This window comes from Psammomys obesus, unplaced genomic scaffold (genome assembly GCF_907164565.1).
Source record: "Psammomys obesus unplaced genomic scaffold, mPsaObe1.curated_primary_1811, whole genome shotgun sequence".
NCBI classification, from domain to species: Eukaryota; Metazoa; Chordata; class Mammalia; order Rodentia; family Muridae; genus Psammomys; species Psammomys obesus.
In genome coordinates, this window is record NW_026596117.1 from 19,708,494 (window position 1) to 19,725,894 (window position 17,401).

Below are 17,401 nucleotides of genomic sequence, written 5' to 3' on the forward strand. Positions count from 1 at the left end.
GCTGCCTTGCAAACCTCTGACAATTCTCCTGTGTCCATCTTCCATTGCCTGGTAGATAGGGGTGCACTAGGAATTGACAGGTATGCTACTGTATCTGGGATTTTATGGGTTCTGAGAATTTGAACTCCAGTCCTCAAACTTGCATGACAATGAACCATCTACCCAGTAAATGCTGTGTTTTTTATGAGAAAGATCCACCATTATTTCTCTTGCTTCTGTGAGAGAAGAAAGAATTGAACCTTGTCCTTCTCCTTCCATCTAAAAGTTGCAAATTCAAGTAACCAATAGAATGACAAAGGCTGTTTTCTGTTCCCTTTGAATGGAGCGGAGTGCCCTTATGTGTTGCTTGTTCTCTAAAAGGCAGCTGGACACGACTAGTTGGCTAGGGATACAAATTTACAACACCAGGGGCTGGGAAGAGAGGGATGGGGTCCATGAACAGATCATTTTTGCTTAATTATGGTCCTTCTCATACAGACACACACAGAGTGCACACCTTTTATATGCTAGGGTTTTCTTGTCTGGTGGTCCCTTTGAGAGCTGTTCGCAGCCACCTGTCTTCTCTATATCTTTTTTCGGGTAAGGCCCATACAGGAGTTGATTAAGTGGTACTACTGGCTTGCTTTGGTTCATCCTTGACCTCCTTGCAGCAAAGTCATCTTTCTCAAGGTCAGGCAGTCGGCATGCAGCTTCATCTTCTGACTCTGAATCTTTGCAATGTTGGTGGGCCAGGAAAGGGTTTTCTTTCCGAAGGATTATGTCACGGATAGCCTCTTTCTCTTTACTCAACTGCTTTTGACTAGTAGAGCAAAATCAAACGGAACCCCACATGTGATCACATAAAAACACTGTTAAACCCCCGCCACCAGGCAATTGTATTGTTATTGAAAAGTCCTGTCAATACCGTTAGTTCAAAGGGCATCACCTTTTAATTTTAGTACAGAGTTGCAGCGCAGTTAGGATAGGCTTACAACCTTGAATTCAGCCAGATACAGACAACACTAATATATAATTTGCAGGGCTCCATGAACATCCATAAAAGCGAGATCCTAAATGGCTCGAAAAGTGACAAACCAGGTTCTTTTTGTTAAATACGGTGTGTGTGTGTGGGCGGGGAGTAGGGAGCTCTTTAGTACTACTTTTATCACCACAATATCTGTAATACACACAGTAGAAACCCAGTTTGGTTTTGGCTGACAGGGCAAAAGAAAGAGCCCAAGAGATGAATCCAGAAGAAAACTCATGAATGAAGCCATGTGCTAGAACCCAGGACATGCACCCACTACAAAGCCTAAGGAAGTCTTTCTGCAACAAACTAAGCTGACTGGAGACATGTGGAAAGTTTAAAAGCACTCAGAGGATGACATACAGGCAGATCAAGGCCTGCATTCTCCCATCAGCACCTGCTTCCTCTCCTCCACTCCCTAAGCTCCACCTCCTAGCTCTGCTTCCTTTGTATTGGTAGAAGAGCAACACAGCAACACAGGTAAAGGTGGTTTGCCAAATTATTGCTACAGATGATTTTCATTTTCAAAGGAGTCTTGAAGGTCCCTTAAAAACCGAAGCTTTAAGTTGCTAAAGGCAGTTTAATGCTGACACATCAAACATTTGATTATAAGCCTTAGGACTTGACATATTTTTTTTCTTTTTGTCCTGGGCTAATGGGCAAGATAGCAATTGTGCTTATGTGGCATTAAAAGAGAATCCTATCCCTCCATCTAAGACCAGTTTTATTTTTAAGTCGCAACATGTGTTGAACCTTTATCCCCCCATTGTATTCTCAGTCCCTAAAGGTGACAAACAAATAAAGATAATTTGATTTCTGCAATAGATTATCTACTTTGTATAAGCTTTTGGAAAGATGATTAAAAGTTCTTGAGCTGAGGACACAGCGGACAAGCAAATAAAAATAATTTGATTTCTAAAAAAAGTATATACCTTTTATGAATGGGCTTTCTGAAAGTTGACTTAAAGTTCCTGAACTGAGGACACAGTTTAGTGGCAAAGCACTTGTCTAACAAGCACATAAACTGAAGTTCAGTCAGTCGTACTGCAGCACCCACAATGTATTCAAGGTCAGGTAAGATGGCTCAGGAGGTAAGGGAGCTTGCTGCCCAGTGACAAACATTTGATTCCTGGAACCATGTGGTGGAAGGAAAGAACTGATTGCCACAAATTGTTCTCTGACCTTCACATGCATACCTTAGCATACTTGCATAAACACAAACAAACAAACAAACAAAGGACAAACTCATTCAAGAATGAAGACAAGAGGAATTAACCTGGCTGAGGATGGAACCAACAATCAGACAGTCTACTCTGGTTGACCAGTTGGTCCACTGGCTGTTACTTTGCATCATACTGTTCCAAAGGAGGTTTCCTTATGACAGCAGATCTCCCATCTGAGATTTGAAAAATCAAAATATGCTTGGTCATATTCATAAAACCTTCTCATTATTAGTCATTGTTCTCGATTTAAAACTCAAGATTTTTTTTTAAAAATGTGCATGTGATGTTTTACTTCTCAATAAAATTATTATTTAAAATATTAAATCCTGCCTTTGAGTTGCACACTCAACTCTTAGTCTTCTGCCTGGTCCCTCCCTAAATTGAGTTCAGTTTCCTCCCTTGAATCCTCAGTCAATATGTCTGGCAATGTCTGGCAAATATCAACTTGGATTGGTCCACTATGGCTATGAAGAAGGGTTAGTAGAAAACGACAGACTGCTGAACATTTCAGTAACTGTGCAAAAACAAACTGATTATAATGATGCTGGCCCAGTGGATCGCAAGCCTACACAACGTACTAGAATTCCTCCTAAGTAGTAATTCTAAAACTAAAACTGCCTGGCCCATGGTGTGTATATACCCTCGTCCTCATTTTTAGCAAGTAGAAAGTATGGCGAGGCAAAGAAGAGCTTTGCACAAGATCAAAGAGAGCTAGTGCATAAATCGGAATACAAATCAAGGCAGGCTGGTTCCAGAGGTCCTGTTCTATGACAATGAATAGACCACTGTGCTACTGATTGGACAGACAACAATGTCAGGAACAGCTCTCAAAGCACAGCATCATTGAAAAAAAAAAAAAGCATTATCATTACTATGAGGTAGGAGAAAGGGAGGTAATTTGGTTACTAAATAAAGGAATTTTTTGAGTTGTACTTAGAATAGAGTTGTGAATTGCATCGCACAACAACCTTCAGAGGATAACAGAATACTAAGTAATCATACCTCGAGATTTTGCTCAACATTTAATATTTTACAAAACTCCTTAGCTAGGAAGCACACACCTCACATATTCTTAGACCCCAGTGTGGGGCAGAGTATCACTGTGAACCAAATCTAAGACTAAAACTCTTTCCACTTTCTGACCAGGAGGTCTGGGCTTCATCTCTGAAAGAATTTTGTTAAAATAAAAAGTATGCATGTATGCAAATGGCCCTGCCAATTTACAATGCCAATTTGAGCAGTGCGAATCTGGTACCTTATGCATCTTGCAAGCCCAGCTGGGCTGCAAATTCCCCTAGTGTTTCTTTTTAGGCTGACTGCCCAGTGTGGCAGGACTTGTTTCAAGTGATCTCAATTTAGATATGTGTGCTTCAAAGGAGAGACTGAATAAAGTTTCTCCATCAATGGCCACTTTAAGATACTCCCATCTCTGGAATATCTTTACTCCAACTGGAAAACTGTTACTATGAGTAATTTTTGTTCACTGCGTGACTTCTGTAAATTTAGAGCTTTATGGCCATCTCAAGAGAGATAAAAAAAAAGATATCAAATATTAGCTGGCACTACTCATCATGAAATAAAAATGCACTGAAGGCAGATATGTAGAAAAAATAGTCATAAGTATCTACTTACCAAACATATTTCAATGATTTTTGTATTATTTAGTCTTTAAAGGCAGCCTACTGTTAAACTCTGACACATTTCTTTTTTTTTTCCAATAACTACAAGTGTGAACAGCTAGTATATAAACTGATGATGAGAATTCTAGAAACCAGGAATTATAAGGTCCATTTTGCAAAATATTATGTTCTCTAGTTCAAATTTTCTGAACTTAGCTGAATTACTTTAAGTCTACATAAGCAGCAGAGCCAGCATGTTCACACTTACGTTTACTGGCAGGTTTGGCAACTGCTGGGTGGACCTTGTTTACTGAAAGGGATATAATCCATGTGTAATCTGAAATGCAGAGTCCTATTGGGGCCCAAGGGTCCAGGTTTGCAACCTCAGCTACTTGGGAGGCTGAATCAGGAAGATCACAAAGTTCAAGACCTGCTTTGACTACAGAGAAATGCAAAGCCCAGCTTATAACCTGGCAACCCTGCCAGCCTCATGTAAAAAAAAAAAAATGCTATTTTTTTTTTTTAACAGGAGAGATTATGGACACAAAGCATGGGATAGGGCAGAGAAAATGCTTGTCTCAGAGTTTCTAAGGTTTATATTTCAACGCAGATGAGATGATGATTAAAACTAAGGAAGAGAAGAGGCAGGAAGATAGTTCTGTAGGTGAGCCCTAGCTGTGAAGTCAGGAGGACCTGACTTTAAATTGGCAGTACCTACTTAAAGGGGAGTGGCTGCACACTCTCCTTTAAGAGAGTGCTACTGGTAACCTCAGTGCTGGGGGAGGAGCTAGACAAGGGCATCACTGGGACTTCCTGGCTACTAGCCTAACTCCAGATTCAATCAGAAACCCTGCTCCAAGGGAAGAAGGCAGAGAGTGATAGAACAACATACACGGTGTCTCTACACGCTCAAAAGCACAAGCATGCACATGTGAAACACACACACACACACACACACACACACACACATGCACACACGCACACACTATAAATAAACTAAGGAAGAGCTTGCATTCTCTTTCACCCCCTTTTACTTGGCAATGAACAGCCAGCTTGGCTTGGCAGTGAGTTTGTTCTATTGAAAGAAACTGGGCTCTCCAGAAAGGCCTGTTCATTCTCTTGGGAATGTCATAGGCAACAGCAGAAACCTCCCTGTTCCCCTGTCTCCGGGCACAGCAGACACAGCCAGAGTCACAAAGGTCAGGCCTGTTTCTGTCTGGTCCCCAGACTGGGGGACCCACGTGGAAAGAAGCAGGGAGCCAGCATCTGGTACAGAGAGACGTGGAGGAATATGTGTCTGGCAACTGGGCCACGTCTGCTCGTCCTATGAAGACTTCTAAAATGTCCATTGTTCCCCAGAGAGTTGTCTCCTCTCTGTCATTAATTACTATGTGGTTGAGAACATTCACAGACTAGCAGAAATCCTGAGTGATGAAACACATGCAAATAATTAGAAAAGAAGTACAGTCACGTGAAACTTATAATTCAGTTAAAGAAATTTACTTCTCCAATGGGAAACACCAAATAAGAGAACTCAACTCTCTATGGTATTTTAATTTAGGGGGAAGTGAATCTTGGTTCTTATTTTACCCTCTTTTAAAAAAAAAAAAAGAAATCTGGCTTCTTTTGCAGAGTCTTATGGGGGAGGGTTAATTAAGTTAACATGGTCATAAAATAAAATACAAGAAAAAGCAGTTTATATACTTTTAAAAAACTGATGGAAATATTAACTGCCACACATTTATTGAGAAGTCCTACTTTGTTCCTTGATGCTAAGATACTTCTTGGTTTATTTTTTCACAAGTAGTTTGGTCCTATAGGCTTCTAACAGCATGTAAAATTGGAATGGCATGTATCTTTGCTCTGTGTATATATTGGCTTAAAGTAATTTAAGAAGGTGCCTGAGGATCCTTGGGAAAGAAACAAAAAAGGGGTCTAGCTATAAAGGCTGTCCCTCCTATCCTGTGTATTCCCCTTTCTTGTACAGACTTGCCTGACAAAGGCTTTCCCAATTGAGAAAAAGCCCCAAGAAGTATCTTTAGCTTCTTGCTGGGTCCAAAAATGTGATGGCCAGAATCCATCTGGATGTCAAAACAAGAGACGTGGGGTCAAATGTTTTGAGAGACATTGGCATAGTTCAATGATTTATAATCTCACTTTCCACATAAGGAGCATAAACCCCACACCCGTTTTTCCATGATTTGCATTTCATTCCAATTAAGTAACTTTCTGCCACATTGAAAGCAGGACCCCAAATGTGTATAAGCTTAGAATGACTCTCAACTCTAATGTGCCTTGTAAAAAGATAAGTGACAGAAACGTAGACATGCTGAGCTGGTGGCATGATGTACCTGCCTGTAGGAGTGAGCTAGAAGCTGAAAAACTGTCTACCCAATGGACTCTTGGTGACTGAAACAGCTAAGTGGTGCTGCTATTGGGGGACATTCTCTAGGAACATTTATAGCTGCCTCAACATGATTTTAAATGCTGTGTGCGAAAGTCTGTGTGTGATGACATTGAAATTCCCGAACATCTCGGCTTCACAGTTAACTTGGATGACACAATAAAAATTATCTCAGAAAATAGCAAAGATGCATGGAAGCAAAAGTGACCACCTAAACAAAGCATCTCCCACTAGAATAACATTTTAAACCCTAAGTCTAGGTTTGCATATTGAAGGAGACTTGTTATTAAAGAATTTGACATTTTATTGTAAAATATAATTTCCAGTTGCTAAATGGTGCAGGTAGGTCACTTACGGAACTCCCAACCTGTACATAACTTTGTTCTCTATGGGACCAATGAGCACCCTGTATCTCCTTGCTCATCCTCTAGCTAAAAGACTTTACAGATGTGATTAAAAAATGAAGGCATATGCGTCAAAGATGTAGAGATTTGGGTTTTTGTGTTCATGCTCTTATCTGTATAACTTAGCAATACTCTAATTTTGTTCTAAGCTTAAAGAGGGGAGACAGACAAGTTTGGAAAATGGTGCACGGTGACGGGGTAGTATTAATTTCTGTATTTGGCTTCTACTTTGGTCGCTGGGGCAAGTAGATGCTTGAAGGATGCAGTCAGAGAATATTTGGATATTCTGAAGAGACAGTATGATATTATTCTTTGTTATTTCAGAGAAGTGCTTGTAACATAAGCAGAATTTTACATCAGAATTTCTAGCAACATGCACATGTTTAGGATAGGTATATTAGCTGTGGGATACCACAAACAGGGAAGAAATATTCTGTGTGTGTGTGTGTGTGTGTGTGTGTGTTTTAAAAATTCAACACAAAGCTACCCTACAATTAAATCCATAAAAGCCAATACTGGATATTTCAATTAAGAACTAGACTGTGGACATAACCACATAAGGAGCACATATAGAAACACATGTGTGCAAGGCAGATGGATTGCTATGGTCTAAGTAGCTGAATCTGGCTGTCATGGAACCTCTGACAAGCTCTATAGGCCACTTACTATCTTTGCTATGGTTTGAATATGAACCATCCCCAGAATTCCCTCTGGTTCACATGCTTGTTGATTTGGTCTCTAAGATGGTGACACTGTTTGGGAGGTTGCAGAACCTTTGGGACATGGGATCATACTGGCAGAGGTGAGTGACTGGGAGTGAGCTAGAGTTTATAGCCTGACCTTATTGGTCCCATTCTCTACTGCCTGCCACAATGAAGCCAGTTGCTTTCATGCACCTGTAAATATGACCAAGCTGCTCCCATCTCCATACTTGCCCTGACATGAAGGACTAAAACCTCCCAGGACTATGGGCAAAAATAAATCACTCTTTCCTTCAGTGGCTCAGATCAAGTTTGTTTTTGTTTTTGTTTTTCACAGCACCAAGAACAATAATTAATACAACCACCCATCCTTGGTTTCTTCTTCTGAAAAAAAAAAAAATGAGTGGGTTACTGATCTTTTAAAATGAAAAGGAATAGCAAGTATGGAGGGAATCTCAAAGTGCCAAATTGCTCTGAGCATCAATTTGTTGTGTGAGTGTTGACTGCAAGATTATTTATGAGGATCACTGTGGTTCTTACATAAAAGGTAAACATGCTTCCCAAAACTCGCCATAAAACTGCAGACCTGTAGAATTTGATTGTCATCTTGAAATACCTCACCTCGCCTGTTTTACAAAGTCAGTAGTACTGTATGCTAATACCTTTTTGCTGCAATGAAGAGAAGGCATTGTTCCTTTCTTAGCTTTGAATCGCTATGCTTTAGAAAGTACGCTGACAGAGTCAATCCTACCACTTTTTAAGAGAAGGCAAACAAGTGGATTTTTGTAAGTCAGTTATTCTCTATGAATAGACTGTTCCTCATTTTAAGATCCTGAACATATTCTAATGACGGGTCGGTCACGTGAAGTAATGAGCCATTTAGGAGTAGTATGAAAGTTAACAAGACACAGGCAATAGGAAAATAAAATGTTATTGCTAGGTAAATCCTGCAGCCCACATGATTGACCGAAGGGATGAGGTCTAATGAAGCGGAAAGAAGCTCACAATCACACTTTATCTCTGTTTAAAGGAGCCAAGGACTTAGCGGAGACATGCCACAAGGCAGACATCTATTTCTATTTGTTCAGAGCAGGGAGGAGTGATGCGACGGATACTTAGGAACTGGGGAAACAGGATGAGAAGTCCAGTTTGCTAGATGGGAGTCCAAACCTGCGGGCATGCGGAAGGCCAGCCAGGGCAGCCCTCAGCTAACCTGGCAAAGCGCTGTGCTGCAGGCATGACCTTGATCCCAGCTTGCTCCAGCCTTCTGAGCTTTCGGCTTTCCACGGAGTCTCTGTCTTCAGAAACAGCAGCTGGCACCGCAGCGACGCCCTCAGGAGACTGCCCCTCACCATTGCTGGGAGGAGCTTCTAACCCACCATCAGGCTTCCCATCAGGGCCCATCAGACTGCTGGGGTCATCTTCACAGGGAGACCCTGCTTCACTTCCCTCCTCCTCTATCGTGTCAGGATAACTAGTGAGTTGGACAACATGGTTTACCAAGCTCATAGACTGGACATCACTTCCAAGACATTTTGATATCACTTTTAACTTAGAAAAATCAGCCACGGCACAGGATACAATCCTGCTACTGTGATGTCAATGCATTTCTCCTACATACCGATCAAGGGCTCTGGCAAACTTGATATTGAAAGAGGAAAAAAAAAAACCACAACTTTTTCTGCTGGAAAGGTAAAATTCATTAGTTTAGATCAATAAGTAAAATGTTTAACAAAACATGTCTTCAGTGGGAAAATCATAGATAACAGAAGTGCAATAGTAAAGTTCTTACAAGGATACTAAAGACAGGGGCTGTTTCTTAGTACCTTACTGTTGGGCTCCCAAATCTTTAAAGACAGCACCCAGCACATAACAGACAACTCAACAGTCAACAGATACTTCAGAATAAATATGTAATAAAATTGATAGAGGGAATAGTTTCGTTCTCTAAAAAACTGAAAAATCACATCTTGTAACAGTAGCAAAACTGAAGGTATGAAGTAGAAATGAAAATAATTTTACGGTTGGGGGGTCACCACAACAGGAGGAACTGTATTAAAGAAGGTTGAGAACTACCGCCTTAAAGACTTTATCAGGGCTATTTGATACACACACACACACACACACACACACACACACAAACACACACACACACACACACACATCTTGTATTTATTTGATGCTTGTCTACACTTGGTCTTCCAGCTGCCTCGATGGCGCTCTTATCTGAGCTTGCTCTACGTGAGTGCATCAAGAGTCCTTCTGTATCCCCTGTAACAGGATCAGAAATCAGGTAGCCTCCATAGTAGGACACGCGTGACATATGTGTTTTCCACATTCTGATAACAAAACTGGTCTGAGGGCATCGGCTCCTCTGTGAAGTATTTGTGGATACCTACTGCGCAACAGGCAGGGTTCTAGGGACCTTCACGGAATCAGCGTTTTATGACAAGCTCTCTGGGATGTACTGACCACCGACTTCCCTTTGTAATGGTGCATCAAAGAACGGAAACTGAGGTCCTACCTGAAGGGCCTTTCCCCACCCAGGGGGGAGGTGGCTGTGCTCCAGCTCTTCCTGTATTCCTCCCTCTCCGCCTTCTTCTTTCTCAGAGGTGCCGGGACATAGGCTGTCTGATTGCTCTTGTTGGGGAGGTACTGGTTAAAAGGCACTGCTGATTTCGGTTCACCATGGGAAGTCCGTCTTGCGGACATATCATCTTTCTTCACGTCCGGCAACTTCCGGTGTGGCAAGTCTGATTCAGAATCGCTTCCTCTTCCTGGGAAAAAGAGGATGGATACTGGGAAAGTGTGCTGGACTAGCAAAACTGTGAGCTTTGGCCACTGTCAAAAGAAAAAGAAAATCTCTCTCTCTCTCTCTTTCTTTCTTTCTTTTTTTTTTTTTTTACTGATCTCTAGCCTGAGTCCACTGTGCTAGACATTCTGACATGCATACAATAGAAATTATTTGTCTCTATGTATCTTGAACTTTGCCACAGAACATGGAGAAGATGTAAATTATACTCTAGCAGCAAAAACAGATGAGAATTGCAGAACTCAGATGAGTCACCAGGTGGAGTCACTGAGGGTTGACCTGCCAAGAGGTCATATCTTCTACATGGAGTCTCCCCAGTACCTGAGCTGGGACAATCTTCTTCCTACACTCCCTACCAACCCATGATCATGTCTCCTGCACATACCTTTTTTTTCTCCCTTTGTTTTGAAAACTAGAGCTATTTAGATTCTGAAGCACGCCAATGCAGTCAATGGGCACCTCAAACCCAGATGGACACGGGAAGCAGTTTGTCTAAAAGACTGTTTGTGTGTGTTTGTTTTTTCTGTAAAGGAGTTCAGCTCTGCCAAATAAGCCTTGCTCCTAGATAATAGCCCCAATAATTGCAACATATTCTTTTTGCCAGAGTCTCATGTTGTTAGATTTCTAAGGTCTATAAGAATGAAGCTGTCATTAAGACAAACATGATTACATGAGTAACAGCTATTTTAATGCTGATTGAAAACTCTTAATCAATGAATGAGAGCATGACATCATTTTCACTCTGTTGATAGCAGAGACATTTATGCTTAAGAAGAAAGCCAAGAGCTGGAACAAGGCAGAGGGAGCCGTGGGCAAGGTTTTAGGTTCACTTCATTTCCAGCTCTGCTATTCATTCATCTCGTTAGCCTGACTGCTACAGCCTCCATTTCCCAGTCTGTAAAGTCAGGGCAATGATGCCATCTGCTTTGCAGGAGTACTGGAAGAATTGGATCCACCTACAGCTATTGGGCCAGCATCTGGCACCTCGTGTTTAAGACGTGCTGCCTAATCTTCATGTTGTAACAGTTCTGTGTCCATCATACATGAGCTGTGACCTCCTCAGTTTGTCTCTTAACACACTTGACTGTCCTCTTCTGTGAGACTGGGATGATAGGATTTACCATGAAGATTAGATCATTTAATGACGTTTAAAAGACTGTATGTTAAAAACATTGGCTGTGAACAAGCTGCTCATTGTACGTGAAATATTCAGACTATGAATTATTCATGGAGCTTGCTTACAGCCTCTCTTCTGAAATTCTGGCCATTTCCTGGCTGGCTAGTGTCTGATTCATTGCTTAAGCCCCCTTCCCACCACAAGTCTTAACAAGTGTATCTGTCGGTGTCAAAATAAATGTTGCCAGTAAAGAAATGCTCACACCGCCTTGCCTTGCTGAGCACATGGACTTGTTCCTCCACTTGATAGTAGCCGCTCTTAATAAAGAAACGGGCTCAGAGGGGCCCGAGGGACCTCCCTTCCCCCTGGCTGATTAGTGTCAGCTCAGGGAAACTGGACTCTCCTCTCCAGACACCCAAAGTTCTGTCCTGTCAGCACCCAGCACTAAGAAAAATGTCCTCTTAAAATGTCCTGACTAGGGGAAATACTACACTATGCTGAATAAATGAACGAAAGCAAGTAAGTTTTCTGTCTACAATGAACAGCTTAGTGGTGGTTAGAGCCGCCTTGGGTCCGTCAGCTCTAAAAACCTAGTCTATGGGCCATGTTTCCACATAACATCTGAAATATTATCACAATATCCTGAAAGTCTCAAAATATGCCAACACGTAAACACACCCTTTCCTCCCTCAAAGTACTCTTCAGGACTGTCTCAACAGACAACTTAAGAAATGTCTGTTTAAGAAATGCCAGTGTCCTGGGGCAGACCGGCTTAGCTGTCAGGTCAGCCAAGATGGCATTTCAGTTCCACCATATGCTAGCCCCATGATACTAGTTCTTTAAACTCCTTTTACTCTTGGTTCTCAAGGCCTACACAGAGATGACGCTGGCACTCCGCTGGAGCATTATGAAGATTCAGTTGAAATGACACAGAGGACCTCAGAAAGACTGGCGCGGAGTGCCTACATGCTGTAAGGCTAGACTTGTAAAAGACTTTGATTTCCCTATATGCTGTGGACATGGAAATTTACTAGGTTGGCTTCTACCTGAATGTTCAAAGTTAGGAAAACATAACAGGGCACATGGCACATTATTACTTTATCAAAGTCTCACTCTTCTTTTCCATATGGCTACAAGCAATTAGAGCCATTCTGCTTCCGTCTGCTTCCTCCCCACCTCCTCTTCCTTCCACATATTTGCCAAATACCCTCAAATTGCAAATACTTTGTAATTTTCTTCTAGCCCTTTACTTTTGCTTATTCTTCATTCCTATTTTGTAACATCTTTTTAATAAAACATAGGCACACTAAATTAATGCAACTAATCATATTGTGACATGTTTCTAGTTTTCCAAGCACATGACTGCAAGGTTGTGTTTCCTGTTCGGTGACGTTTACTGAGGGACCTCACGGGTAACGCCAGTGAAGGTTGAAGGAGACACTCAGTACCTGGCTGGCAAGATAAACTGCCTGAAGCAAACCTGTAGGTTTACAGCTCTCCAGCAGGGAAACTGTATCCAACTCACAGGACCATGTTCCTTCTGAATGTGGCTTGTCATTTTGGAATTGGTCAAAGGGTACCCACTCGTAATAACAAAGTTGAAGCCTTCCATGTGAACCCAATATAAAGGGAAAGAATTTTACGTTAAGACGGCTCCAAATTGGATGGTGGATGCTGGGACAAAAATTTTCAAGATATACTTAAAAAATAGTCTTCCAAACATGGAACTATTCATTAGAGCTAGCAATCTTACTGATCATCATTATTTTAAAGGAACATACCAGAAAGTCTTACATAATTAATACGTATTTGGCAAAAAATTATACTGCATTTTTAAAAGAAGATTAAGAAATGTGTTTTTATTTTTTTTTTTAAGTGTAAGTGGGTCTTGATTACTTTACAGGAAGACAAGCATTGAGTTGTCAGATTGGTGACGCCTGTACAAGGTGCAGTTTGTGAGGGGGACTAGGAAGGATGTATTCTCCATTGTTTGTCTGATGGAGAAAGCATTTATAAATAGGCTCCACTTTATCAGTCGTAATTGCTGCAACTAAACTGTGCTTTGGGATATTTTAGTATAGTATTACTAACCTCCATCTCAAATCCTTTCAAGATGTGGTTTGCGGTTTAAACTCTAAACCTCTCCAAGCTGGCGACAAACTAAAGCATCTATAGGACCAGTTACAAAAAAAAAATAAAAAAAAAAAGGAAAAAAAAAAAAGGTGAAAAAAAGTCATTTTTTTTTTAAGTTAAAACAAACAACATGGGTGAAATGGTTAGGTTGAGATGTTTTTTGTAAAAGCAAATCCATGCTTGGGTTATATTAAAGCATAATTAGATCACAGAGTTGGTATTTTAACCTCTAGTGCTGTGGGTGGTACTTAAGATGTCAAATAAAATTTCAGAAATATTTTTCAAGCAGCTCACAATGTACCATGGAATTCTTTAGGAGTCACATACTCTGTGGCCCTGAGGCTAATCTGTCTGCTGAAAAGTGTACATTCTGAGCAAACACATTTGTTCAGTGACTCTAGAATAAAACTTCTATTGGACAAAGAGAAAGTCGCCCAGGTGAATTAAGAGCACCAGTTTGGACCCACACTTCCTAAAGCTGACAGACTTAAGCTACTACACTGACAGTAATTTTTGTCATTTAGAAATATTGGGGCAAAGACTTAAACTCCTGAAGACACATCTGTAAAATAAGGAGGAGTGTCTCCCAGATGCGTGCAAGGATGAATTAAGATGGGACCAGAAGCCTATACAGAAGATTATGATGAAGATTAAGTAAGATACTGCATGCTGGTGCTAGGTGTCTAACTTAGAACCTGGACCTGTGAAATACTCAAGGGTCACAGTGACCTGCATAGCTCAGGGGCTGGAGACATAGCTCAGTGGAACCTAGAATTCATAAGGCCCTAGGGTCAATCTCTAGTACTTCACAAAAACAAACAAGCAAACAAACAACTATAAAAAGAATTTTATGTCAGAAAGCAACACTGTAGCTACAAAAGATAACCTGGATCTCAGACAGTAGAAGAATGCCCAAAAATATTACTATCAACCAGCAACATATGCAAAAATAGAAACAAACAAAAAATCCCCCACCAGCCTTGCTGTCTCTCTGCAAGTTAATACAGGCATAACTAAGCCCCATGCCCTCCTGAAAAATCAAAGAGAGCTGAAGCAAGCAGCTAGCTCTGAGACAGCCACTGAACTCACGTCAGACTACAGGAACACACATTTCTGTAGGGAAAATATTGACCATTCCATGAAGGTAATATCAAATGCACAGGATTTAAATAAAAATCCAGCCTTGGGCCAATAGGCAAATAGGTATGCACTATGCATTCATGGCCATTTGCACGGAGCTAGCCCATTACTCAGACGGGCAACAAAACTGATTGATGACAAAACAGGTACCAATCAAGAAGGGCACAGCCCCAGAGACTAGAGCTTTTTTAAGGGTATAAAGTGCATGTTAGTTTGCTCGGGGGAGTTCTGCCATTTTCACTTCTACAGTCTGTTACTCACTAAACATTTTCCTTCCTTGTACCCACGGCATATAAACTTTAGTACATTTTATGAGCTAATGGTCTGCATAGCATCTTGATTCAGGGAGACCCAGGGAAGAATGATGTAACACATTTTTCTAACAGAAGATACGCTCACTGAGGCGGCGTTCAAATGACCTGCTGGCAAAGCCAATCAAAATTCTGAGAGCCATGAAAACAACAGTTAAAAACTCCCCCCCCAAACCCCCCAGAGCCCCCAGCCCCTACCAGTTTATAGCATTACCAGGCTTTAGCCAGATGGATTTGGAGTTTGCTTTCCCAGCACTCAACTCTCTAACTTCGATCCTGAAACTCCTGTTAATGATTAATCCCAAGATGTTCGGTGTTTGAACATAGAACCTACCATCACTGCTTCCCCTGAGAACTACATCTGGAGAGGGTGTCTGCCGGGAACGGGAGCCAAAAGAATCCAGGCTGTCGAAGGAGTCATCTCGGCCGTGGCGAGGTGGCGAGAGGGAGTCGCTGCGTTCAGAGTCCCAGCAGTCGATGTAGCCACTGTCTCGGATACTGCGTTTAGGGCTCTCAATGTCATCAGTCTCCTGTCCCAAAATAAAACGAAAGAATTTCAGCTATGACTGTAACATACATATACTATTCGGCTTCCAGTGGTCTGCGAAGATCCTTGCAGAGACAATCTGTGCGGAAAAGTCGTAGCAGCCAGTTCCTGTAAACTAACCAGCATCGATAGTGAGTCTTCATTCCCTCAACCTTATTCTGCTGCATCCTTTCAATTAGAGGACCACGCACAACTTTAAAAAAAAATCCCCAAGTAACTCACATTCCATCAAGTTGTGTTTTGTTTTGTTTTTTAAGTAATTAAATACAGAGAATCACAAAGTTTGGATTCACAAGAATGCAATGATCACTGACAACAAAGACAAAAACCTTTGACCTGTCTTTCGGAATCCATAACCACATGTCTGTGGGACGAGTCTCTAGTTCAGTGCCGCTGCCCCGGGTTATGCTATCTGGCAAATGCAGGCAGAATCAGGGCTGTAAAATCCTGGAGCAGCATGCTTCCATCTTCTGCTACCTTGGAGGGAAATTCCTGCTCTGAAAGCGAGCTGTCTTTCAGAGGCAAGAGTTTTTTTTTTTAGAAAAAAAAAAAAAAAAAGGGAGGGCAATGAAAAATATGCAAAATGCTTTTCCTGATGCCTCAGAAGAATCCAGGCATGCTCTCTCCCCACCAGCTCTTGGCGTTGGCGGAGCTGCAGGCACTTGTGGCTGACCCACATGTTCAGAACAGGGAGAACAATGGCTGTCTTTGACAGCCTGTGATTATAAATTCTTTCCAGCACAAGCGGCACATACTAAAACACTGAAACTCCAGCAGAAGAAAGGTCAGTCAAAGCCATCCTCACCCTCGTATTATAATAAAAGCCTTGTTCCCGCCAGTGCCTTCGCGTTCATTATAATAGTCCCAGGCTGACGAAAACAAAAATAACTCCCGTCACTGGAAGATAAATCTCTACTTCGTACCCCCAAGACTGTCACTAGAAATCAAGACCGTGGGTCCCACTGGCAGAGGAGTACGCACTCACGGACAAAGACTGGAATGCTGCCCCGTGGATTTCCCTGGAGATGCATGTGAAGGTCCCCTCTGAATTCCCAATAGAAAGGAAAAAAAAATCAACACTCCCCATGTTTGCAGTTAGAGAAGCTGGTCTGTTCCGTCTGAGGTACCCCTGGGAGCCTGTGTCCTTACAGGAAGTATCATTGCTAGCTGCCTCTAACAATTATGGGGGACCGGGATCTTCTGACCCATCTCCCATGGAGGGGGGGCACACTCAGGTTTCCCATCAGGAGGGAGGAGTGGGCAAGGGGACAGGGGCAAGGTGAGGAGAAAAACCTTGCAGCCCCCAGCCAATTAAAGGTCCTGAAAGTAAGCTGTCAAATGCCTGGGTAGGTCCAGCAACATGATGCTCCAGAGCAGTGGTTCTCAACCTTCCTGATGCTGCTACTCTCTAACACAGCTCCTCATGCTTCAGTGACGCCAACCGTAAAATCATTTCATTGCTACTTCAGAACTGTAATTCTGCTGCTGTCATGAATCACAATGTAAATATCGGATACGAAGGAGATCTGATATATGACCCCTGTGAACCGGTCATGACCTCCAAGTTGAGAACTGCGGCCTTAGGGGAAGGCAGAAATGCCAGTTATGGAAATTAAGGCTGTTTACTTGCAGGTCAAAAGTTAACCAGATTTTGGAACAAAATCTAGGCCTGAAAAGTTAAGAAAACAATAACTCATGACTCAGAAATATAGACCTAAATTAGACAAAGGTTTGAATTTAGCTTCTTTGGAAATATAAGTCATTATTGTAAATTACTCATCAAAAAAAATGGCCAAAATATGAAGTTTACTTTTACGAACATGTACTATGGGTCTGGGTCATGCTTTTTGCATATCATGTCATTTACCAACATATAATCAACCAATGAGGTAGTTAACAATATCCTTATTTTATAGAAGAAGAAGAAGAAGAAGAAGAAGAAGAAGAAGAAGAAGAAGAAGAAGAAGAAGAAGAAGAAGAAGAA

At 41.6% G+C, this 17,401-nt stretch overlaps 1 protein-coding gene across 1 annotated transcript in view; it reads right to left on the reverse strand.

Moving 5' to 3' along the window:
- Positions 1-17,401, reverse strand: part of Limch1 (LIM and calponin homology domains 1) — a 304,476-nt gene that overhangs the window by 61,792 nt on the left and 225,283 nt on the right. Inside the window, exons 7-10 of the mRNA XM_055629181.1 lie at positions 15,205-15,400; positions 9,882-10,134; positions 8,571-8,831; positions 497-799 (exon numbers count right to left, since the gene is read on the reverse strand). Of these exons, the coding sequence (XP_055485156.1) occupies positions 497-799; positions 8,571-8,831; positions 9,882-10,134; positions 15,205-15,400 (1,013 nt within the window). The remainder of the gene's footprint in view (positions 1-496; positions 800-8,570; positions 8,832-9,881; positions 10,135-15,204; positions 15,401-17,401) is intronic.